The sequence below is a fragment of the Silurus aristotelis genome (assembly GCF_946808225.1).
Source record: "Silurus aristotelis genome assembly, chromosome: 4".
Classification (NCBI taxonomy): domain Eukaryota; kingdom Metazoa; phylum Chordata; class Actinopteri; order Siluriformes; family Siluridae; genus Silurus; species Silurus aristotelis.
This window is the reverse complement of record NC_139577.1, coordinates 24,092,804-24,118,051: the sequence shown is the minus strand read 5'-3', so window position 1 is coordinate 24,118,051 and position 25,248 is coordinate 24,092,804. Positions and strand designations below refer to the sequence as shown.

The following is a 25,248-nucleotide window of genomic DNA, read 5'->3' as shown; positions in this document are numbered from 1 at the left end:
CGGTCATGTCAGAGCTGTTTGTCTGTGCTGTCATGAATGGAAACATTGGGCCTCACTGATCTGCCTGGCCTGTTATTCTCAAATGAAGTTAAATATAGATGTTTCTACATTTTGGCTTGTACTGCATAAAAATAATCTTTATTTCCGAATGACTTTACGACGGTGCGGTTGCTTGTGAGGGCAAATGAGCATTTTGAGAGTTATTCTATGTACTGGAAACTTTACTATACCACACAGCTTAGAGTATTCCCAGTATTTTTTTTTTTTTTCGTTGGTCTGTTTCTGCAGAATTATAAACTCTCTGTTCAAACCCTTCCCTATTTTATGTAAGGGCTGTATTGTTTATTTCTGCCATATATGGATTAGCCCTGGTGTAGCTGCTCTTTTATACCAGTGGAAAAGGTCAGCACTGCGGCAAAGAGAAAACCGATGAGTCATGTAGGTGGTTATCCACCAAGCGACAGGTTCTGTCTTGTGTCTTTTTTAGTGATGACCTGGGTGACTTGTGCCTTCTTCCATTGGTGCAGAGTTCGAATGTTTTGGGCATTAAAAGCAAAGGGCAGAACTAGTGTCATATGAACACAATCATATCTAGAAACCATGAATATTTCAGTTACACTTTTCATGAAAGATGCACCCGATAAAGTTAAACTGTGTCTTTTCTTGCCTCATTACCCTGAGAAATCACCCTGCGTGTATGGCGAAAGAAAAGTCTGTGCTGGATAAAATACTAGTGCACAGCTCATAGCAAAATTCCATCTTGGTGCATCGGTCCAACCCCTGGGTGTGTGCACAGTCTTTGAGCAAAACAAAATGCAAAATGAACATTAACATGCTCAATTCATTTCAACATGGAAACATTTGCTGTCATACTATTTAAGCTTCCTAAAGATATACATATTGACTTACACCTAATTCATAAATGTTAACTCCACTTGGGTGGCTGAATTACATTGATATTATTATAAAGATTTGGGAAAAAATAGACAATTCTGCATCATGGAATGGCAAGGACAGCATGAATACATATAAGTATAGACGTATATATTTCCAAATGTTTTCAGCCCAATTTATACAGTTTCTTTGTCTTTGATTGTTTCTCATGGAAAGTTACTTTCATTTATTGTCATCTTATTTAACTTGTTCTTTCGTCGAAGTTCCCGGGTTTGTTAGAGCAGATATACTCTCCTATTTAAACAAAATGTTATTCTTAATGTTACTCTATTATTAACCGACCTCACTTTTTCTCTATTTGAGTCTAAGCTAATAGCAAACTGGTTTATAGCAATAGAAATGGCATTACAAAGTAGACTAATGGTAACAAGGCCAGAGGGGATTGTTCAGCAGTTTGGTGTGATGAAATGAGGCAAAAAAGGAGGAAGAGTGGGGGAGGACAACCAGACAGCAGTTAGAATCACTAATCAGCTACTGGACCAGATCCCCCAACAGACAACCACCAAGCCTTATGGGCAACACTTTCATGGAACTGTGTCCTCCACCAATTCTGTGAACTAGTACAAGAACTGGAATTTCCACGCAAACACACAACAGTGCAGCTTTGCAGTCACAGATCTGTAGTCGTTCGATATTCTGACTAGCAGCCTTATTTCAGCTAATGAAAAAAAACACCTTTGGATTTGTAAAAAGGAAGTGTGTTTTACTGTTAGCACAGGAACCATGAAGGTGGTTTTTGTCTGCTAACTTTAAGATTTGTTATCATTGACTTCAGGAGTGTTATCGGATTGCTCCTTCCTTATACCTTTACTGGTTATTTTATGATATTTAAAACAGTGTTCTTGATTAAGGTGGCTTTATGTTCATCAAAAACAATTTTGGTTAGGTGTTGCAGTTCACAGCATGTCTATATTGTCTTACATTGTCCTCATTATCTTGTATAGTCTGTTTTTGCCTTGTCTTGTCTGTTTTGTCTCATGTAGTCCAAGCTAAATGTATAGTTTTATTTATGTCTGTACTTTGATAGTCACTAACAGCTGGAACCGAATTCCTTGTGTGTGTCAACACACTTGGCCAATAAACCCGATTCAGATTCTGATTTCAGCAGTTCTTTCAGTGGTATTGCTTGTTCTGATGCAAGCAATAAAACATTACAGAGGGTGCTTTTATAGGAAAACGGACTCAAAGTTTTATTTACTCTCAAGCCACGGTGATTTGCCAATGGATTTGTATTAGCAAAATGTATATATATTTTTTTTATCAGTTTATAGTTACATTTAATGTTGTGGACCGTTTGTGAAACAAGTGCTGTTATCAATTACTTTACGACAGCTATAAAGCGATGTTTCATTATCAGCCTCTCTTTTTTTAAAGTTGATGACACAAAAACATTCCTTTTTTTTTTTTTATTTACCTCACACTTTGTGCACAGACATGGTAAAGCTGAGATGTTTGATTAGAGTGGTTTCTATATTTTCTTATGGGTATGTGAATTGCTGCCATACATCTTGGTTGTTTTAGACATAGTTATCTATTAGAATGAATGTATTATTAAAGCCTTCCAGCCAGGATTACTGTGACCTGAAAATGAATACCACGCCTCGAATCGGAACAATCGAATTAAAAAAAATCATCAGTGCAAGACACGAGAGCAATTTTCCCTGACTGAATTTGTACGAATGCAGATTTAGGGTGCTTTTTGTAGCTTTAAGTGATACCGTTCTTTCAGCATCTGTTGTGACCGCCAGTCGCATGCTCACCTCTCTATATACTGGAACTTTACATTCAGATGCTTGTCTGATCTTCTTCAGTCAAACCAGGCAGGATGACTATGTAAATGTGCTGGAACTCCCAGTAGCACGTCTCTGTTTTGAAATGCAAATCTTCAAGGGGTGTGAATACTTTGTTCTTAAAAGATAGGTGAATTTAAGCTGCCTTTCATGTTTGTTTTTTTCGCCCTCCAAAATTTTTTGTAGACGAAAGTGATAATGTAGTGGTCAGGTCGACGTGGGACATGCATCATTTTACTGCTTACGTGAGCGTTAAGATGATTGGAAATCCTATCAAAATCTTTCAGCCTGACAGTATTTAAGGAAATGCTTCTCATTCTAGAACAAGAGAATGTGATCGGTTAATAATTAGGGTTTCCTGACACTGCAGCCATCTGCAGCATGTGTTGGCAGGATGTGTGCGCATGTGTGTGCGTCGTAGCGTTTGACCGAAGTGAGAAGCTCAGCGTTTTAAACGCTTATGATTAGTACAAAGTGGGCAGATTTCTATCTGAGCTCAGAGAGGGGAAATAACAGTTTTTGAATGGCTCTGTCAGTTACATGACAATAGCTGTGGTGGTAAGTAAACTGGTTTGCAGGTCAGGGGAGGCTTCAGCCAACTCTCTCTTTCTCTTTCACACACACACAGACACTTTCTATCCACCATTTGAACTCACTTGTCCATCCATGCCCTACAATTTCCTTTAATTAGGATCTTCTTGGGTTGCATGTTTAGAATTAACTCATGCATTTTAATAACCGGTATGGATGACCTGATCAATCACGGAGTATAAATATCAGGCGTTGATATTTTAGGCAAAATTACTGTTCACAGATTTTCAAGGCGTTCTTTGAATAACATTGAATTATTTAACCTGCCATCCACATGCCCATGAAAAGGGACATGTATGCAACAGAAAAGCATCAGATGTGCCTAGTGTGTGTTCACAATATGAGACAAACATTCTGTAGTCAGTGCATTCCACGTGTAAATCTGCGTTTATATTGTCCGGTTACACATTCAGTTTTATTGCATATAGATGATGTGTCAAAATGGCTTAAACATCTTATTCATTCACTACAAATGTAAAATTACAATGATATTTTAGCTGTGAGAGTCACGATACACTGCCAGGGTCTGCCATATGATTATTTTGTCTCGTATTGAGATGTTTTCACAGAATTCTGTCAGGAAGAAACAGCTCTTGTGATTTTAATAATTTTTTTTTACCACAGCTGCAAGTGTTGACTGGTGAAAAATAATAAGGGGCAATAAAAGTTGTATATGTATAAATAGATTTGAGGGATATGAAAATGTGAAAATCATTAACCCGTTTGGTTTATTATCGCGGAAGAAATATGAACAGCATTTTACGCAATCATGCTATGCTAACACCGAATGGCAGGTAGCTTGTTGGAGACACTCGCCCTGAGGGAAAACTGCCCTGAATATACTTGACACACGGTTTGTTCTTGTCCTTCTAGTGTTTTTTTTGTCTGAGACTTTATCTTTAGACTTCTCAAAACAAAAGGTAAAAATAAAGGAAATTTGCATAATGTTTGTGTGTGTTTTTTTTTTTAGTTTTTTTTCCCCTTCGCATCACTAGAGCCTTATTGCTAATGCTGTTAACATGTGGGGGGAAAAAAGTAGCAGCAGGCAAATTGTTTGCCAAAATCCTTACACACGTTCCTCAAACATGAAAAGGGAAAACTAGCTTATGTGCCTTTCTGAAAGCACTGCATTAAAAACTATACTACTTTTTCAGCATGTAGTTTGCTACCAGTGTGTGCTATCGGTTAAGCATTAGGCATGAATAGAAGAGACTCATTTAAGTAATATCGTTAAAATTTTATTGTTCATTTTAAATATAGAAAATTGACTCTGTGCAGTTGAATTAATCGTGTACACATTACTGAGTGAGCTTAAGTTGAGGATTTGAGGTGAAGCTAAAAAAAAAAAAAAAAAAAACATTTGTCATGGGTAAAGTACTAAAGCATACCGTGTCTGATTTGACTACATTTGATTATCACTTTACTTATACACATGGATATGATATGGGTTAAGTGTCTAGTATTTGACACGATTGACTTTTATCTGCTCAGACATGCCATGACCTAGCACTGATGTCGCATATTTCCTTTAAGGCATACTTGGTTTTGTGTGTTTAAGGCTGAAATGTCAGCACTGTTGCCAGTTATGACAGATGAATACTTGTTTTTGGTCTCATGCCCTTAGAGACAATTGATTTCCTTTTCCGTTCATGTTCCCTCTTGTGCATATGGTTCATTCAGATCTGGTTTTGTGCGCTTGAAACGTCCATTATTTCCCATTTTTTTCTTTTTTTAATTATTCTTAGAGAAACATGTCTGACCGGTCACTGATGTAATTGAGAATGAATACGGCGATGTGATTGACAGCAGTGAATTCCAAATAAGACAGAATCACTGAGCTTTTACTTTGTGAAGTCTAAAGTCTCTCTTTTTTTCTGTCTTTCAGGACCGGAATCGGCCCTTCGATCCATTTAACTTGCAAACTTTGGAGAATTCCTTAATGGATATGATAAGGACTGACCACGACAAAGGTAAACACCACCCTGTCGGGGGCCCACCAATGACTATCGCTGATATTGTATGGAGGAATCATTTTGCAGGTTAGGAATATTCACACACCCATGCTTTTTTTTTTTTTTTTTTTTTTTGCTTCTTTTTAAAGCTTCAGGTAGATCATCTCAGATTGGCCTTTTTTCTTTTGACTTTTTCCACACTATATTTTGACTTTATTTTGTTAATGAACCTTACCTGCAAAATCAGCATATCTATATGTATAATTATTTGTATAAGTTTGGCTTGTGTGTGTGTGTGTGTGTCCATCTGTCACAATTGTTTGCCTGCCGTTTTTTGTTCATTTTGTCCGGTTTTAAATGACTGCTTTTGTTTTCGCAAAACGCAAAATCTCTGACTGTGTTCATTGATGTGAGCTGATTATTGGTCTTGTGACAAGCGCAGAGAGTGGGAATAAAGTCTTGCTAGGCTCCAGAGACTTGGAATTCAGTGCAACTAGTAGGAGGAAAAAACTAGTGCAAAGGGTGCTATGTTGTAGCCTGAGGTGAAGCAGTGTAACTGTTAAGGGTATTTAAAGCAATGTCACACGAGCAATAGTGTACTTATTCTGAATACTGGCACAGCTCTGATACAGCGCAAACACGAAGGCACATGCTGAGCAGATATTCGGTATAACCACATGACTGTGAGTACAATATTGCTTTTATACACTGGTTCAATTAACAAGAACTGAATATAAGTGATATTTCATACACAGTCTGGCCAAATATTCTATGTATTTTTGCGAAATGGATCCCAAAGAAGCCACACTCTCTTTAAAGCCTGCCGACTTGCTTGTTAGCCAGCTCACACTTTTGTACAATTCCATTAAAGCTGCTTCCCTTCTGCCCTTTTCATCTTCCACTGAAGATCTTTCATATTTTAAGGCAAACGTTTTATAGATGATGACGCTAACACTACTGAAGTAATGATTTTGAACTCGGAAGTGGAATTTTATATGTTGAATAAAAGTAAGATGTCACAAATAATAATTACAAGCACTCGTGGAACACTGTTTGACCAATCATGTTAGTAAACAGGTGGGAACTGTAATATAATTCCCAATAATAGTGTATTCTGAAGTGTGTCATTCCTGTTATACACCAGAGCAATTTGCACCCGGCTAAATCTTTATTGATTTATTTATGAATCAGCCTTTTAAAAAAAATTAAATGTATAAAATAAGACAAAAAAAACCGTGTGGGATTTTCTTTCCCGAGGATCCTCCTTTTCTCGAATCCTCCTGTTAACTTGTGTTTTGAATTACAGCAGGTATTTGTGTCTGAGCTGTACCATCTAATTAGAAATTGAATTAACACCAGCTCTGTAATACAATCCCCGATCTTATACAGTCCCAGCAGCTGAAGCATCGCAAACAACTCTGAAGTATGATTTGAAGTGTGACTGTGAATTAGCACTTGGTGAGAGAGAATATTTTTTTTAGTCGGCCTTTCATGCAAATAAAAGGCAAAACTGTTGAGTGTGAAGCCAAAATCTTGAGCAAGCTGCTTTCACACGTTTGAAGAGCACTGTGTGAAACAACATGGGCATTCACGAGCCTCGTGATGTGCTTATTGCGGCACCCTTGGCTCACTGAGAGCCCTTGATGAAGTAGATTTTTAGGCAAAATGTTTGTCAAGAAACTGTTTGTCCACATGAACTCAAATTTTAGATGCAAGTCACGTCACTCCAGTTGAGTTTTAATCTCTTGATACAGCAATATATACAGAGTTGTTGTTCTTATTATTGTTTTTATTATCAACAGATTATTCGCACATAGTTTAGCATATCAAACTGAAACTTAGCACATGCATACAGTGGAATTGGAAAATGTCTGAGACTGCATTGAAAATATGATTTATTTTGGTTAGAAATTGGAAATAAATAGAAGGTTTAATCCCTTTTATTTCTTTAAAACAAAAAAAGTCAATATTATATATTTAGTATTCAAGATTTTGCAAAATTTCTATATTGAAACATTTCTGATAGGAGTGGTCTTTTTCTAAATGACAATTCCCACATGCACAGTGTACTCATGGATGACATTAATGTAGATCATTTCCAATTACCTTTACAGTCAGCAGATCTCGATCCACTTGAACACCTAAATCGATTTTTGAGCGATTTATAGATGTTTTGATGGAATCTCTTTTGGAAAAGTGATGTTCATTTTCCTGTTCAGTTCTGGAAACTTGCCATGGTGCATGTGTTGAAGCTGTTCTGGCGGCTTGCGGTCGCCTGAATATTTACCTAATGTTGATTTTTCCACAGAGGCAGTCTGTGCACTATGAGCTTTTGTTTCTGTTTTATGGAGCTGTTTTTCTAGTCCTTCTAACATGATTGTGATCGGTTTTACGATTCGGTTTCGAAAGAGCTACTTGAAATTTTTTGCCAATCTAAGGTAACCCTCTGGTATTACCATTATTTTAGCTGAAAGGACTTCAATAAGCCAGTTAATTGCGTCTGTATGTGAGATTTGGTCAACTGCAAAACTATATAATGTATCCAATTAGCTGCTTTCATGCAGATGCCTAAGATTCTAATGCTTGTTAACCATCAGGGTGTTGACCAAAAAACAAGACGGAGACTTTAATGTCTGTAACGTCATCCATATCTTTTACTTTCACATTCTTATCGCCAACACCCTTTTCTGCTCTGCATGGTCCCTTATGGATACCTAAAAACAGGTTATGGCCAATGCTTAGCCTTTCTTTAGTGCATAATCTCACCCGAGGACTGTAGACGTACACACTTTCTGTAACCCTAAAGATTGTCCCAGTCATAATCTACTCATACCGAAAATCATTTCAGCACGTTACAGTTTCTAATTTCTCTACATAGCTCTCTACTGCAATTAATAGTATACTATGGTTTGTAATCTTTCTATCAAGCATCACCCTTGTGTTCCCTTTTGAATCTGCTTTCTCATGGTTTTTTTGGGACTTTCTCCCTGCGGATGTCACTACTGGCTTTCTCATTAGGAAATCCGTTTTTTTTTTTTTATTTTATTATTATTGTTAAAGGACTATATCTATTGTTCCAAGCACCATAGACATAAATGGAAATTGAAAATTAATTCTTCTCTTAGCGATGGATATATGCATTTAAAAAAAAAAAACCCAGCATGTTTACAGAGTTGTAATTTCCCTGCAAAGGGAAACTCCTTGGACTTCCCATTACCACCAACTCTCTATGTTTATCAAGTGTCACCAAAAGTATTTGTCACTTGCTGGTCATTAGTAAACAGGACGTATTTGGGGTAGCAGTGTGAAAAGGCTATAAGGTCCCCTGGTGGTCTAGTGGTTAAGATGCAGCGCTCTCACCGCTGCGACCCGGGGTTCGATCCCCGGTCAGGGAACCATCCCCAGCCACTCTCAGTGCCGGTCCAAAGCCCGGATAAATTGGGGAGGGTTGCGTTAGTAAGGGCATCCAGCGTAAAACATGTGCCAAATCAAACGTGCGGAGGATCCGCTGTGGCGACCCCTAATGGGAGAAGCCGAAAGAAAGTTAGTGTGAAAAGGCTATAAGATGCAAAGGCCACATCTTTACACTCATTTTACACATTTCAGGTGTCATTTTTGAACCGTAATTAAATTTTAGTTATGGATTTAAACTTTTGTGTTTGACAGAAATAATACAGAGAAATAATGAACAGAACTTTTAAACATGCAGCCAAAATGTTTTTGTTGAATGAATGTCTGAACCCGCTCCTGTCTTCATAAAATCTGAATAATGGGTATTATATCATATAATATAATATAATATAATATAATATAATATAATATAATATAATATTTACACACTGACAAGGCATAATATTATTACATTATAACATTATGACAGGTAAAGTGAAGAACACTGAGTTTAATAGCACCTGTTAGTGGGTGGGATACATTAGGCATCAAGTAAATATTTTGTCAAGTTTTTCAGGAAAAATGGGCGAGTGTAGGGATTTAAGTGAATTTGAAGACTTGGTCAGAGCATCATCAAAACTGCAGCTCTTTTGGGATGTTCCCAGTCTGCAGTGGTCAGTATCTATCAAAAGTGGTCCAAGGAAGGAACAATGTTGAACCGGCAACAGGGTCACGGGCGGCCTGTGTGGTCCGATTCAACAGATGAGCTACTGTAGCTTAAATTGCTTGAAGAAGTTAATGCTGTTAATGCTCGACAGGTCAGGAGTGTTTTGGCAGGAAAATTGGGAACAACGCAATATTAGGCAAATGGTCATAATGTTATGCCTGAACGGTAGCCATAAAGGTAATGCCTTGTCGGTGTATAAACAACCACACTACTACTCTATATAAACAAATGTTTGGGAACACCTGACTATAAGATTTAAAATATGCCTTTTGAACATCTTTATTTATTTCATAAATATCCATATCTGCTTTAAGACAATATCCGTTGTGAAAAGCGCTATAGAAATAAACGCTATAGGATTTAGCTGTTATAATAACCTCCATATTCTGGGAATATGTTCCTGCGAGATTTTAGGGTCTGATTATAGAGATTTGTGGTCTTTCAGCCACCAGGCTGTTCGTTAAGTCAGGTACAGATGGAGGATAAGGAGAGGTTTAAAAAGTTTGTTAAACAGTGTATAGTATAAAAAGCTGATCCTTTAAGTAAAATAAAACCCATGCTGGATCTTTAAACTTGGAGAAGACTGGAATGACTCATTTTAGCTTGTCTAGTCCTTTAGGCCCTTAGCTGAGGTGCTATGAAGAACGAATCCTCTTGTGTTAAGGGTTTTTGGCTATATGAGCTAGAGGAGGGTGGGTTTGTTCTCACCCCCTCTCGTGATCAAGCTCTCATCGTTAAACGCACGTTAATCTGATTGAAATGGAATGTGCACCGATGTCACGTTCTGAATGGCAGAGTGGGCTGACAACGAGGAGGAGGAGGACTAAAGAGGGGATTACTGAACAAACATAGTCTTTTTTTATTTTTTGCACGCCTGCAGCATTGGTCAGCCCCCAGCAATGTCGGGTTTAATGTCTCACTGCTGCTACAAACAGGGACACACAGTCGGAACGATTCTGCTGCCGAACACAAAGATGCCTTGTGCGGCGGCTCATGTGTTTACACGCGCGCACAGGCTTGCGCTTTCACACACAATGACAACACACTTGCACTTTTTCACGCACGCACACATACACGCACGTACACACTCTCGCACAACCCCTCTCTTTCTCACACGCCGGCCTCTCACATGATCCACCTTCTGCCCCCAGGGCGAAAGAGTTAAACTGGAGCAGTTATTTCTTACTCAGCGCTCGCTTGGAAAATAAGCTCTGACTTGTTGAGTCCTTTATGAAATTCTTTAGGCTCTGAGCACAACGTTTTTTCCAATTAGTTGTTGACCAAATCAATAGCATTGACAGACACATCACCATGTTATTTTAGTCACAGTTTTGTGGAATAGGCTTGTGTTTAGCCTCGGACCGAAGTTAACACACACCCGTGAAAGTCCAGTTTTCGGGAAAGATATCTGAATGCTTCTGATTAGTTTTTTCTTTCCTCCATTGTGCCTTTAAATCAGCAAAGGGTGACACCTAAGACAAAACACAGTGGCAACCAGAAGTGGTGCAGCAATTATGTAATAACTCTGGCAGTTGTCATTATTCCTCAGTTCAGTTGATTGGTGATATGTATGAGAAGCGTTTTCGACTGTTAACTGCAAGCGAAAGTATGTTCATGGAGCCAAACTGACAGTTTTGTACAGTAGAAAGCACAGCTGCAGGGTGTGTTCAGGTGGAAATGCCATTTGACAGCTAACTCTGCGTTCCTAAAACTGTTCTAGAGAAGAAAAATATCCAGGGCTAGTTTGACATTTACTTTTGTCATGCATATGGGTTTGGTTTAGTTTGTCCTGACCCCACAGGGAAAGACTGTGTGTGTGTGTGTGTGTGTGTGTGTGTGTGTGTGTGTGTGTGTGTGTGTGTGTGTGTGTGTGTGTGTGTGTGTGTGTGTGTGTGTGTGTGTGTGTGTGTGTGTGTGTGTGTGTGTGTGTGTGTGTTTGTTAAATGAGCTTTAGCAGCACTCCACACCGCCATCAACAAAACACAAATTGAGCAAATATTATTTGAAAGAATGGTTTTTATTCATACAGGGTTTTTTTTTATTTTATTTTTTTTATAGTTAATTAGAAAAATTCCAACAAATAACGTTTACACCTCGGGAGTAATACAGAGTCCATTTTGTTGTAGGAAAATATTCCAAATCATTACCACCCCAAAAGTGGATAATTTTTTTTCCCTTAACAGCATGTCCTGAAATGTTTTCGCTCTTATACGACATCTGCATGCCAATGAAGACGTTTTTTCTGCATTGATCTACAAGTCAATTTTACTGCACACCTTTGAAGCTGTTTTAGGTTCATCCGTGAGAAGTTTTTAGTCCCTCACAAGCCCTCATAATTCTCAATTTCTTAAAATTCATTCATTAAGAGACCGAAACCCCACTGTTACTCCAAATAATGATTTATTAGGTTTTTTTTATTAGTTTATTAGAATGTTGTGGAACGTCTGAAAGAAAATCTTGTTATTGCCACAATACGTAGCCGATTCTCTCTCGCTTGTTTGATCATCTCTCTTTTTCCCCTTTCTATTTAAAAAAAAAAAAAAAAAAAACTCTACCAAGGAACCAGGAAGCATCAATGCTTCTGTCCTAAATACTTTAAACGTATGAATATTAATGGCAGCCGTACAGCCGTACACGGTAATTTCCAAATCGTGCTGCTGGAGAAATGCACGCAGGCTTTTTGTCTAATCAGATTTAAGCATTCAGCCATGCTGTGGTATAAAGAAAATGAGCTGTGCTCTGCTAAAATGTAGATGGATGTGATCATGATGTGATTTTATAGGAATCTCTTCATCAATGGCTTTTAGGCTTGATGTCTTTACATGTGCCCCAAATCTAGCACTTGTGACTGTTAAGTTTCAAATGTAACTTGCTGTCAAACAGCCCCCCCCCCCCCCCCCCAAAAAAAAAAAAAAAAAAAAAATTAAAATAAATAAATAAATAAATAAATATATGGGTAAATATATAATACAATGTTAACTATACAGGAATTAACCTAGGCCTTTTCGCACAGTTTAAGAACATCATTACTGCCTAGATGTGAGACTGAAGAACGATTTTTTTCCTTACTGGCATTAAAGCTGAGGGATACCAGTTGCACTTTAGAGAGGAGTTGGAAAATCTGTAGAGTTGCTCCGTTTCTCAATTCTCCATTAGCATGATTGATGTAATTCTTCAACATGATATTCCCAGGTTTGGCAGTTCATACCTTTTTGCTTTTGGTGTTTAAATGACTTTTTTTTTTCTCTTTTTTTAATTTTATTTCAGTGAGTTTATTAGTTTTTAGGAAAGGAAAGATAGTGTGTGTGTGTGTGTGTGTGTGTGTGTGTGTGTGTGTGTGTGTGTGTGTGTGTGTGTGTGTGTGTGTGTTGTGTGTGTGTGTAAATCAATGGCCTAATTCATAATTGGAGTAATAAATCGAGAGCTCCTTGTGGTGCATAGTAAGTAATATTTATTGCTTTCTTGAATTAAGTAGCTACCTGAGGCTTGTGGATGAATTTGGACAAATATCCAGAACCGCACTCCAAAATCTAGTGGAACATCTCAAAAGAGTGGAGGTTATTTTCACAGCAAATGGGGACTGAATGTGGAGTGTATGTGTGTATGTATGTATGTGACTTCTTACAAGTAGGTTTTGTTACCCAACTATTAAACAGGGGCATTTGCACTTGATTCATAAAGACAATACAGTTTGCTTTCACATCCAGGAATATTCTTTTGAAGGACACTATTCCTGACAGGGCATTATGCAAAAGGAAAAGGGTTGCAGATTGTCTGCTGTAATCTGCTCAAATATCGAGAAAGAGGAAACTCGATGAGGAAATATCATTGACATACCCGTGTTTAGTTCATGCCCAGATCTATATAAGGACGATTTCGAGAATGTGAAGTATAAAAAGCTGCACATAAAAATTGGCCAAATCTTTAATGGTCTAAACAACAATACATTGGTCAGGAAATGATCACGAATTATGTTATGTTTTCTGTCTGCTTTACTAATCCTGCTTCTATCTTTCTAAGCCCTTTCCAGATTGTCAATATCAGGTGTGACCGATTTCAGATAGTCAAAAAGCTTTTGAGACAAAAAAAAACAAAAAAACATTTATCAGAAATACTTTTGAAGATGTTTGTACACTGAAGTGATTTTTATTTATATTTATATATATATATATATATATATATATATATATATATATATATATATATATATATATATATATATATATATATATATATTTGTTTTTTTTTTATATAAAAGTGCAATAATATAAGTGAATTCTCCTGTATCTGTCTGGCACAGGCAGGTTTCAGGAGTACATTTGCTTCATTCATGCAATTTTACTTTAATTTGCTTTTTGTGTTTATCTGTTAACACCAGTCTGAAATCTGCAATTAATTCAAAATTTTTTAGATTGGAAGGTTCTGGAAATGAAATAAACTTCAGTTTAGGCTAGAGCTATTGGGACACCTGTATTTTTTTCAGCCATATGTAGTTTCTTTCCCAAACTGTTACCACAACATCAGCGGCACACAATGTTGTAGGATGTTTTTGATTAAATTTCCCGTCACTGGAACAGAGAGATCCAAACTTGTTCCAGCATGAAAATGCCTTTGTGCACAAAGCAAACTCCATGAATATATGGGTTAAAGTGGAAGATCTTGACTGGCCTGCTATAGAGCTTTGACCTCAACCTCTGGGAACGCTGACTGCACTCCAGACCGCCTCACCCTGTATCAGTACTTGACAATACTAACATCCTTGTGGCTGAATGAGCACAAACCTCTGTAAGCACCCTTCAGAATGTAGAAGACTGGGGGTATTATAACTGATGTGCAATTTGATGGTCAGGTGTCCACATGCTTTTGTCCATATATTGTATGAGGAAACAAAAATTTATTTGAAAGAGTGCATTAATATAAACTTTACAGCTGGAAATTCTAAAAGTCCATGCTGCTGTAGAAAATAAATCACTACTTGTAAGCATCACTTGAGCTTTTGGCCTGGAGTGATTAACTCCGCTTCAGTCATTCAGCAGGGTTTAAGAATCTCTTAATGATGATCTATTGATAGACCAGTAGATCTGATAGCTTCTGGAACACATGGAGCAATAACACATGCACGCTTTAATTTATTGGAATTTAATTGGATTTACTGGAAATTTAGATAAATCAGTTTCTCTTTGACCTTAGAGCCATTTTCGTGAGGTGATTCTGCTTTGGCCTGGACTTGAAACAATAAGTAAAATAAGAGCACAACTGGCTCTAAATGTAGATGCAACAATGACTGTTCAGTGCTGCAGGCTTTATCACAGTTACAATGACTGTAGTGTTCAATACTGGTCGGCGAGCAGGCTTGTGGTAACAGAGATTGAAAAAGGAATTTGTGTTCTCTAGAAAAAAAAGGATGGCGTTTACTTTCAGAAAACATAGAGATATTTTAATCTGCAAGTCAGGTGTTTGTCAGACATTTTTTATATATCATTCTAATGACTGCTTGTAACCGACCAATCATCATATATCATGGTTAAATATACACATACACTACTGGGCAAAAAGAAAAGCAATTTGCGATTGCTAAAAAATTCTTTAAATGATTAAGCTTTGTGGGCAAACGTTTTACAGAAGTCAAAGTTGTTTTTTTTCCAATGAAAAAGTTGTTTTTTTTATGAGCTGCACGCCGTTGATGAACTTTTTTCTCTAAATCTATGCTAGTTACATTTTATATCGAACATTTGAGCATGCTTTGCATACTTGCTCATTTTCTGATCAATGATTCGACCATAAAAAGCTTTATATTTGCCATTTTTGTGTTTGTATGTACCTTCTAACTCAGCACTGATTATAATGTCTTATGTCACAGTTATAATGGTATTCATTGCTTGGATTGTTGTACAGTGCAACCTGGATACTCGTGGGGGTTACGTTCTGACCCGTCGCGAGTAACGAGGTCAAATCAAATCAAATTTTATGTCACATACATACGGGGTACGAGAGGTTTTGACTCTCTCCTTTTGATGGTTCCTTTTTAAATAAAAAATTTGAATTACTTGTCATAAATGTTATATGTACTACTTTAAATTAATAATGCAATAATAAAATAGTTTTTTAAACGTTTTATGTAATTTATTAGTACAAACTCTGTTTTACTCCGAACTTTCGAGCTTTTCGTGGACGATCAGATTTTCCACCAGGTACTCTCAGTCCGGTTCCTAATGAAAAGTCTAAACTATCGAGGTTGCGAGTGTCAAGGTCGCGAGTAACGAGGTTCCACTGTATATGTTTCTGCTCATCATGATTGTAAAGAGTTGCTTTGTAAACTGCTACTTTTCATGTTCACACATAAAAACAGCAAAAAAAAATACCAACAATCTCGTCATTTTTCTCCAACCAATCTTATTTACACAATGCTTCCCCATGCAGAATGTTTACATATTGGCTGAATATTCACTGTAAATAATGTTGTATGCATAAAAACCAGGATATTAGCTGTTTCTGAAACACTCAAACCAACCTGTCAGGCACCACTAACTAGAAAATCTGCATGAATTTCTGCACTGTGTTGCTGTCAAATGAGTGCTGCTGTCACAGAGCTTCAAATAAAGTAGCTAGTTAACAAAATAACCTTTTTTTCTTTTTTTTTTTTTTTTTTTTTTTATATTCTTTTGAAACGAAAATAAAGTGAATAGGCATTGCACAGAGGCATTGCACATATTGAGGGTGAATACCATTTCACTAACGTGGGCTCCAAATCTCTACACTACAACCGCAACTGTGCACCTACATCATCTGGAGTAGTTCAGAATAAAATCTTTTGACAAAAAATTGTCAAAAACCTAAAAATGTAAATAAATTACAACAGACTTAAAAAGGCCAGCACTACTGGAAGCACTACTGAAAGCACTACTGGGCAGATTAGATTGACATGGCAGCACGTAGAGGCTGAAATCTGATTGGACAAAAAAATCTAACATACACATACTGGAAGCAGTGCAGTCAAAAGGATACGCTACAAAATAAAAAGAATGAACTGATGGGAATAAAATAATACAGTTTCATGGATCAAATATTAGAATTTAGGTTGTAAATGTAGGTCAGTGTTTCTGATAGTGTTTAGGCCAGTAGAGGAGGCTTTGCTGACCCTGACGCCTAAAACAAGTGGAAACTCAGGGTCATTTAGCCAAATGCTGTAGACCCTAGTGAAGTAAAATCCTACAGTTCTACTACAAACTTGGGAAACCAGAACTTTTATTGCTTTCATTTGTATAGTTGTTAAAATGCAGTAAAAATGCAGTCAGTTTAACCTGCCGTATGTTGCACAAGAGAGTTGGGCATGTCAGAAGTGTCAGAGTAGAAGCTTGAAGGCTTCATCTGTGGGAGTGCCCGTGTGCCCTGGTGGCCTGACTGTGCAAATCCACACAGGAGCCTTATCAACACCTGTGTTTGCATACAAGCCAGTCAGAGCCAGTTGAAGCTGCAGGCATCCCTGTGAGAATCTTGCAGGACATCACAGGGTGTGTTGTTAACTCTGTCACTTGGCCATGACGATAGCTGCAAGGCAAAGTGCCAAGCCTCGAGAAGAGATGTGAACAGTTCAGCTACAAACATAACTTAGCACACTTTACTATTGGTGCGCCGTTTGTGATGGTTTGTGTGTGTGAGACAGGAAAAGTTTATTCCTGCTACACGTGGCACATCTCTCTCACTGGATGGGATGGGATGGGATGGGATGGGATGGGGTTGGGTGGCTGAGCCAGGCACAGAATGAATTCTCTGATAAATTCCCAGCATTCTCATCTCCATTGTCTGAGCCATGAAGCTCTCTTTATGCTGCATAGTTCCATGCCTTTGCCTCAGCCTTGACAGACTATCTGTTTATCAGCATATCCGTGCAATACTGTCGCACTTGTGAAACTTATGATTTCCCAATCTGCCTCGAAATAAAAAACCTTAATGCTGCTCTTCACTTGATCTTCTTTCTCATTCCAACCCCAACGGAAATTGATGTACTTCCTTGCACAACCAGATAGCATTCAGTAGCATCATGTGACGATGTTTTGCATGTCCTTGCGATTTACCATAAGCCTTTAATTCCTGGCTTACTCTCTTACTACATATTTGTGTGACTTGTAATGTGGCGTGTCTTTAAATGAAATAGAACTCTCACCTGATCTGTGAGTTCTGTTCTGTGTCATTTTGTCATTTTGCTTTGTTTTGACCTATGTTTTCTTCTTTGTTTGTGTTTCCTTAGGACGCATGGGTCTGAACTTTCATCACCCAGCAGCAGAACACATAATGCCACTGAGTGAGTGCTTTTGTGTTCATTCCTTTCGTTCTGAATTCAGGGACACTGTATTTTCACTTGAATTGTAATTGTATTCATTAATGTCTATAGTTATATGCACTCTTCCTAATGGCAAATCTGCTCCAAATAGATATACACGGACTATTTTAAAACGTCTGTCTATAAATATCGGTGTTGCTCATTTCCCCATTTAGTTTCATGTAGTTATTTTTTAGAACAGCTGGCTGGAAGCCTGGCTCATTTTTGCCTGTCGGTTTGACCTTTACATACCCCGAACTCCCCGCTGTGTGTCTCATAGTTCACAATACTGCCTCATGGCTCTGTTTCTGAGCACTTCGAATAGATCCAGCGCCAGGCAAGCAGAGCTCCTCACAGCCTGCACTCAGGAGCACTAAAATAACCACCTTGGAACATTAGATATCCTTTCTGTCCCCTTCAGCAGGTGCCTCATAGCCGCAGGGGGCTAGAGAGGGATGCTGCTTAAAAAATTGGGAACGGTTCCAAACGTATGGCTGTTTTTGATCAACACACCCATGTATGCTCAACACATTTTAGCACAGGGCATGGAATGCATGGCGTTGCCTGAGGCACCGAGTAGGTGTCTGCTGTTTACTATTAGAAGTTGTTGTATAAGTGTGTGAGTGTGTGTCAGTCAGGCAGAGTGGATGGAGGACATTTTTGTGCCCTGGTGCTGCAACCGTCTGGTTTAGGACTAATGTTTAGTGGGTGAGCACAGAGCCAGTTCCTCCCACCACCATGCCTACAGAAGGCACCTGACTGAAAATTTCCCCATAGACGCACTGCATGCAGGCAACTGGATAACTTTCATCAGCTAGCAATAATTATACTCAGAAATAAGTTCCTCATTGGTTCCCTTAAGGAAATGGTTGAGAATATTCCAGCAAGTAGCTCACATTTCTCTCTTTTATTAAAGCTGTTATTAAAAGTTGGGTTAAATCAGTACTCTTTCCAATCAAACATAAAATATACCGTTTTCATACACTATATAGATAAAGGTTTTGTGGATACCTGACCGTAAGATTGGTATTCACTTTTTCCACGCTTTGTTCCAATTTGCTTTTATAATAACCTCCACTTTTCTGGGAATATGTTCTGATGTAGGGTGAGGAAGCCCAAATTTGATCTATTATGTAGATTTTTAAAAAAGCATTACTGATTAGCTAAACATAAAAACTGTATACTAATGCAATGATTTTACAAGTCTATTGCTTTAATGCCAACTTATACTTAAATGGAAATATTTAAACAGGTGAATACTCTGGCGCTAGTGCGGTATTGCTAGCCTGTGTAATTACTTTCCCCTGATTCTAATTGTGTTTGGAGTTAGAAGCGTGCCGAAGGACATTTCGAGCCATCGAGATGTCCGTGAAGAGCCTTTCTTAAGTTACACTGTGACTTGCACTGTCACTGTTGGTAAAACCGTGCCAAGATCAGGCTCTGTGTTCAGTGCAAATGTCTCTTTTTCATGGGTCCTCTTAAATAGTGGCAGCAATTTTTCTCAGAGATAAGCTCATCGGTCGGTTGCCTTAACCTCCCACCAATTGCCCCAAAGCAAATTCCACTTTATGAAACACTTAAACTTTGGACCACATCCCCCCCACTCTCTCACAGTCATTGGCTTGGCTAATATTGTTTCACAAGACTCATATCTCTTACTCCCTCTCCTTCTTTCTCCCTCTTGTTGCTAGGCACTCTAGACTCCTGACCTCTTCTCATCAGGCGACTTATGTCTGCTCTTAGCAGCTAAAACACACAGACACTTTAAATGAAAAAAGTAGATAAATGAAGGATGCTCCAGTCTGGAGTAAATATTGTCCTCCTGCAGTGAGAATGCCACACAATTGGCCGATGTTGGAGGCCTTGCTTTGAGGAGTGAGTGTTATAAGGAAGCATGCTGAGAGACTCTTTAGCTCATTGGAGTTTCTATCCTACGAGAGTCAGCGTGAGCTTTAATTCAAGCCCGGCGCCCTGCCTGCAACACTAACAAGATGATGTGATCCACACGGTTGTGTTGCGTTGGTGTTTAGAAACCGTGCAGAAGTAATACATGCACTATTAAAACTCTGACACTGTCTAGTGCCTCAGCGTCAAGTAAAACGTGTTTGTTATTCCCTGTTACAAAGAATCAAATGGACAGAATCTATTTAGTGTGAAAGAGGTATAAGTGCAACACGCAGCCCAAAAGGTGTCAACGCAGCCCAGAGCACAACGGTTCAACCACCAGCATTTTCACAGAATTTGCAACATTTTTCTGAAATGCAAATCAACCTCTGGGAGTGTGCTTTTAAGGTTTCGCCTGATCAGCAGGAGGCCGTGAGTTTTAAGGCCACACATGACCTAGAGTACATGAGAGCATAACTTTCTGTTTAAAAACGATAGCCACCTTCTAACTCATGTCAAGCAATGTAGGGATGTGCCACATGGATCTATCGGTCTCATGCATGTGATTAGCCTTTTCTCTTCCAATCTGATGGCGTGTAATAGGATAGGCTCAATTTCTGGGATAGAAATCGTTTCGGGCCCATTGTGTCTTTCTTGGCACTTATGGGGTTCATAGGCTCTGTATGCTCATAACCTACATATGAAGTAGTGTGGTCATACAGTTTAATCAAACATCCAGTCATCGGTTGTTTAGTAATAATTTGTTTTTGTATTTGTTCGTTCTCAGTACGAGTAGGCGTTCGGGTCGACGACCTTTTTCCTTGTGTAGTCACGAGGTCATGTGGTAGAACACGGGCTGTAAGCTTTTGGTCGGAGTCATAAATGAGGAATAGTGCTTTGTTTTTGCGCGTTTACATTTACGACATTCGGCAGATGCTCTTATCCAGAGACTTCTGTTTATAATCATCAGTTGAGGGTGGGTCTCTATGCATCGGGTGCCTGAGTGGGGGCTCCTAAGTGGCATAAAAGAAAAGCATTCACACGGTCACCCTACGATCGCGTGTTTGAATCCCAATGATGCCATAGCAGCTTGTGTCCTGGAGTCCAAGAGAGACAGATTGGCCATACTATCTGTATGGGAGGGAGGGATTGCATTCTCTCTCACTTTCCCCTGTCAATCACAGCGACACTAGCCAATTGAGCTTATGTATGTGAAAGAGGTAATTAAAGATAATTATCTTAAGGTAATTATAGATAATTATCCAGTCCCACTTTTGCCACGCTGAGCCTGATATAATCACAAATGTGGGTGTGTGTGTGTGTGGGTGTGTGTGTGTGTGGGTGTGTGTGTGTGGGTGTGTGTGTGTGTGGGTGTGTGTGTGTGTGGGTGTGTGTGTGTGTGGGTGTGTGTGTGTGTGGGTGTGTGTGTGTGCGTGGGTGTGTGTGTGTGCGTGGGTGTGTGTGTGCGCGTGGGTGTGTGTGTGCGCGTGGGTGTGGGTGTGTGTGCGCGCGTGTGTGTGGGTGTGTGTGTGTGGGACAGACTGAGCCAAAAACAACAGAGCTGTGCTGTTTAAGGGCCTGTGCTCCCACACTGTTGCCTTAGTGACTGTTCCCAATGTCTGCCCACAAAACCCATGTCTCTGTTTCTCTCCCTCTCCCCTCTGTCTCTCCGTCTCTTTCTCTCCATCGTTCCTTCTCTGATTCCCTCTTTCTTTCCTCCCCATCCCCTGTATGTTGTCCTTTCTCTCCCTCTCCTTTTGTGCCCCGGAACAGCCAGGAGTTATGGTCGCAGAAGAGGTAACACTCTCTCCTCTTTGTATCTGTGTTTGCTCAGGTTAAGCTGTCTGTGTACCAGGGTGGGGATGAAAGGGGTGGGGTGGGGTATAGCTTACTGAATGTCTGTCTTATTTTGCTGTGGTTGGATGATGTCTTAATAATTTATGCTTTTTTCTGGATTATATTTTATAAGATCATCAATACATATAATCATGTTGGTGGGAAGGAAACTTTTAACCAATCATTTTCTAACATGGGCCTTCAGTGTTTTATTTCCTGTTTTTGTGTGTGTTTGTTTTTTTCAATAAGAAAATAATAGTTGGACAATCATTTTCCTTTTTGCCATAGTCATTGTGTTTATCATGCTTAACAATGTGTTTTGTGATTTGGTCTCCTTAAAACACAAACACAGGTCTGAGTGTCACTCGGTCATGCTACAGTATCAGGGACAATGGGCCTCTTTTATCAATTTTCTATATATATTGTATGTAAATGCCAAACGATATTAAACTATTTCTGAAACCATTTTCGTGTTCATGTATGTGTGTGAGATGAATGCTAACGACCTGTAAATTACCGACTGATATCACTACACAGCGGATTTGCAGCTATTAAACTCCATAAAAGACCACACTTACAGAGATTAAAGCACGAGTTAATGGTTATGCCAAAAGTATGTGGGCACCTGACTATAACTCTTATACTTTTTGAACATCCAATTTTAGATTCAGTCCTCCTTTGCAGTTATAATAACCTTCTCCCTTTTGGAAGAGATTTCTGCTCGATTGGAACATAAAGATGGTCAAGGAAGTCCAATCCATCCGAAAGGTTTTCAGTGGGGCTTAGGTCAAACAATCTATAACTAAATCCACACCAAACTACTTCTTCATGGAGCTCACTTTGTTCAACATATTTGGACCCCTTTAGTTCCAGTAAAGGCAAAGAGTGTGTATAAAGCACAAAAAGACATCCTATACAATTGTGTGCTTCCTGGTTTGGAGAAGAACTATATGGGTGGTGATGTTCAGGTGTCCATATACCTTTGGCCACAGAGTGTATATTATTTTGCAGCACATGAAAAAGGTTTAGGACCTCATGCAGGAATTTTAAATTCAAAGCAAAGTATCTCTGGGACATTTGCTCAGAAATCCCCCCTTTGCCAAAGTCATGTTTGAAAAGCAGGTGTGGGTTATGAGTTACAAGTGGGATCGTTCACAGCACACTACAGATCATGTGGCACATGGGAGCTTAAGGAATACCAGATCAGTCACTTGTCAATCATTTTGTCCAAATAGCTGTGGAAGGAGTCAGTTTATATATTGAGCCATTGCCCCGTGTCCTCATTTTTTGCGATGGCATTTTTTTTTTTAATACCCTTTTTTTTTGTTTTTGTATAAATGCTCTTAAGGCTCACAAATGGCTCACAAATGCTCCTAAGTCACAAAGGTTTAATCATATACAACTTGATAAAAGAGATCCATTGTTGGTACCTTACCTGTGTGTGTGTGTGTGTGTGTGTGTGTGTGTGTGTGTGTGTGTGTGTGTGTGTGTGTATAAACACACACTCACACTCCTCTTTTATATTTATATATACTGTGTATATATATATATATATATATACACAGTGAGGAAAATAAGTATTTAAACACCCTGCTATTTTGCAAGTTCTCCCACTTAGAAATCATGGAGGGGTCTGAAATTGTCATCGTAGGTGCATGTCCACTGTGAGAGACATAATCTAAAAAAAAAAATCCATAAATCACAATGTATGATTTTTTAACTATTTATTTGTATGATACAGCTGCAAATAAGTATTTGAACACCTGAGAAAGTCAATGTTAATATTTGGTACAGTAGCCTTTGTTTGCAATTACAGAGGTCAAACGTTTGCTGTAGTTTTTCACCAGGTTTGCACACACTGCAGGAGGGATTTTGGCCCACTACTCTGCACAGATCTTCTCTAGATCAGTCAGGTTTCTGGCCTGTCGCTGAGAAACACGGAGTTTGAGCTCCCTCCAAAGATTCTCTATTGGGTTTAGGTCTGGAGACTGGCTAGGCCATGCCAGTCTCCAGACCAACATTACCAACAGTAACCTTGGAAACGGTGGTCCCAGCTCTTTTCAGGTCATTGACCAGCTCCTCCCGTGTAGTTCTGGGCTGATTTCTCACCTTCCTTAGGATCATTGAGACCCCACGAGGTGAGATCTTGCATGGAGCCCCAGACCGAGGGAGATTGACAGTCATGTTCAGCTTCTTCCATTTTCTAATGATTGCTCCAACAGTGGACCTTATTTCACCAAGCTGCTTGGCAATTTCCCCGTAGCCCTTTCCAGCCTTGTGGAGGTGTACAATTTTGTCTCTAGTGTCTTTGGACAGCTCTTTGGTCTTAGCCATGTTATTAGTTGGATTCTTACTGATTGTATGGGGTGGACAGGTGTCTTTATGCAGCTAACGACCTCAAACAGGTGCATCTAATTTAGCATAATAAATGTAGTGGAGGTGGACATTTTAAAGGCAGACTAACAGGTCTTTGAGGGTCAGAATTCTAGCTGATAGACAGGTGTTCAAATACTTATTTTTAGATTATGTCTCTCACAGTGGACATGCACCTACGATAAAAATTTCAGACCCCTCCATGATTTCTAAATGGGAGAACTTGCAAAATAGCAGGGTGTTCAAATACTTATTTTCCTCACTGTGTGTATATATATATATATATATATATATATATATATATATATATATATATTATGTGTATATATATATATATATATATATATATATATATATATATATATATTATGTGTATATAATGTATATATAATGTATATATAATGTGTATATATATATATAATGTATATATGTATATACACACACACACACATATATACACATATACACACACACACGCACGCACACAAGCACGTGGGCAAAAAAACGTAAATCACGTTGAACTTTTTCCCATCCGTGTTAATCATGAAAGCACATTGATTTCATTTGTTTTCAAGTGCTTGAAAAAGCGAAGCTTAATTTCTCCTGCTGAACCTACATTATGCAGCCTTTTTTATTAAGGGATTTGCAAGAAATTTTCAAGACATATTTATATAAATCAGCACTGTATGTGTTTGTTTTATTTGTTGGCAGCTCTCTTTTAGTTGTGCTTTTGATTAAATTGGGTTGGAGTAAAGATTTGCTTTTAACCAGCACCGCAGTGTTAATCACCTCCTGGCATAACCCAGTTTCCCAGCCTGCTGTGTCATTTTCCTGCTCGCACTGAACCTCAGTGGACTGGCCCTTTTCTCTGCTCTGCTTCTTAGCTGAGGACTCTGATGTCGTGTTCAGTGTCTAAAAGCTAGCAGTCCCAGATGAAAAGCAAATAAATAGAATCCAAAGCAATTCAGCACACTGGCATCTCACCCAGCTAAATCAGCGCTGTGTGTGTAATTGACATTCGCTGGCTTGTTATAGATCTCTTTGTCTAGGTTGTTTTTTTAATAAACAGATCACAAACATGATAATTAATCGCTATGTTCTCCCTCTGTTTTTCTTTCCCTCACACTCTTTTATAATCCTTTGTGCTCTCTTTCTGTTTCTCTCTCTTTCTTTATCTCTGTTTCTCTTTCTCTACCCATGTGTGTAGGTCGCTCATCACTGTTTCCTTTCGAGGATGGCTTTTTGGATGATACTCACGGTGATCATTCTCTCACTCCGGGGCTGAACTCCCCCACTCGCTGTCAGAACGGTGAGAGGATGGAGCGCTATTCCAGGAAAGTCTTCGTTGGTGGACTGCCTCCAGACATCGATGAAGGTATTTCCCATGCGAATCACTGTTATGTCATGTAAAATAAAGTGCTTTGTGGAATA

At 38.7% G+C, this 25,248-nt stretch overlaps 1 protein-coding gene across 11 annotated transcripts in view; it reads left to right on the top strand.

Annotated features, from left to right (window-relative positions):
• The window catches only part of cpeb3 (cytoplasmic polyadenylation element binding protein 3), a 45,483-nt gene that overhangs the window by 4,204 nt on the left and 16,031 nt on the right, over nt 1-25,248 (top strand). For 4 of the 11 annotated variants that reach the window (XM_083538357.1, XM_083538356.1, XM_083538349.1 and 1 more), the window contains 4 exons: nt 5,221-5,374; nt 17,653-17,706; nt 21,382-21,405; nt 25,025-25,192. In XM_083538357.1, the coding sequence (XP_083394483.1) occupies nt 5,221-5,374; nt 17,653-17,706; nt 21,382-21,405; nt 25,025-25,192 (400 nt within the window). The remainder of the gene's footprint in view (nt 1-5,220; nt 5,375-17,652; nt 17,707-21,381; nt 21,406-25,024; nt 25,193-25,248) is intronic. The other 7 variants (XM_083538351.1, XM_083538354.1, XM_083538350.1 and 4 more) reach the window with 3 other exon arrangements.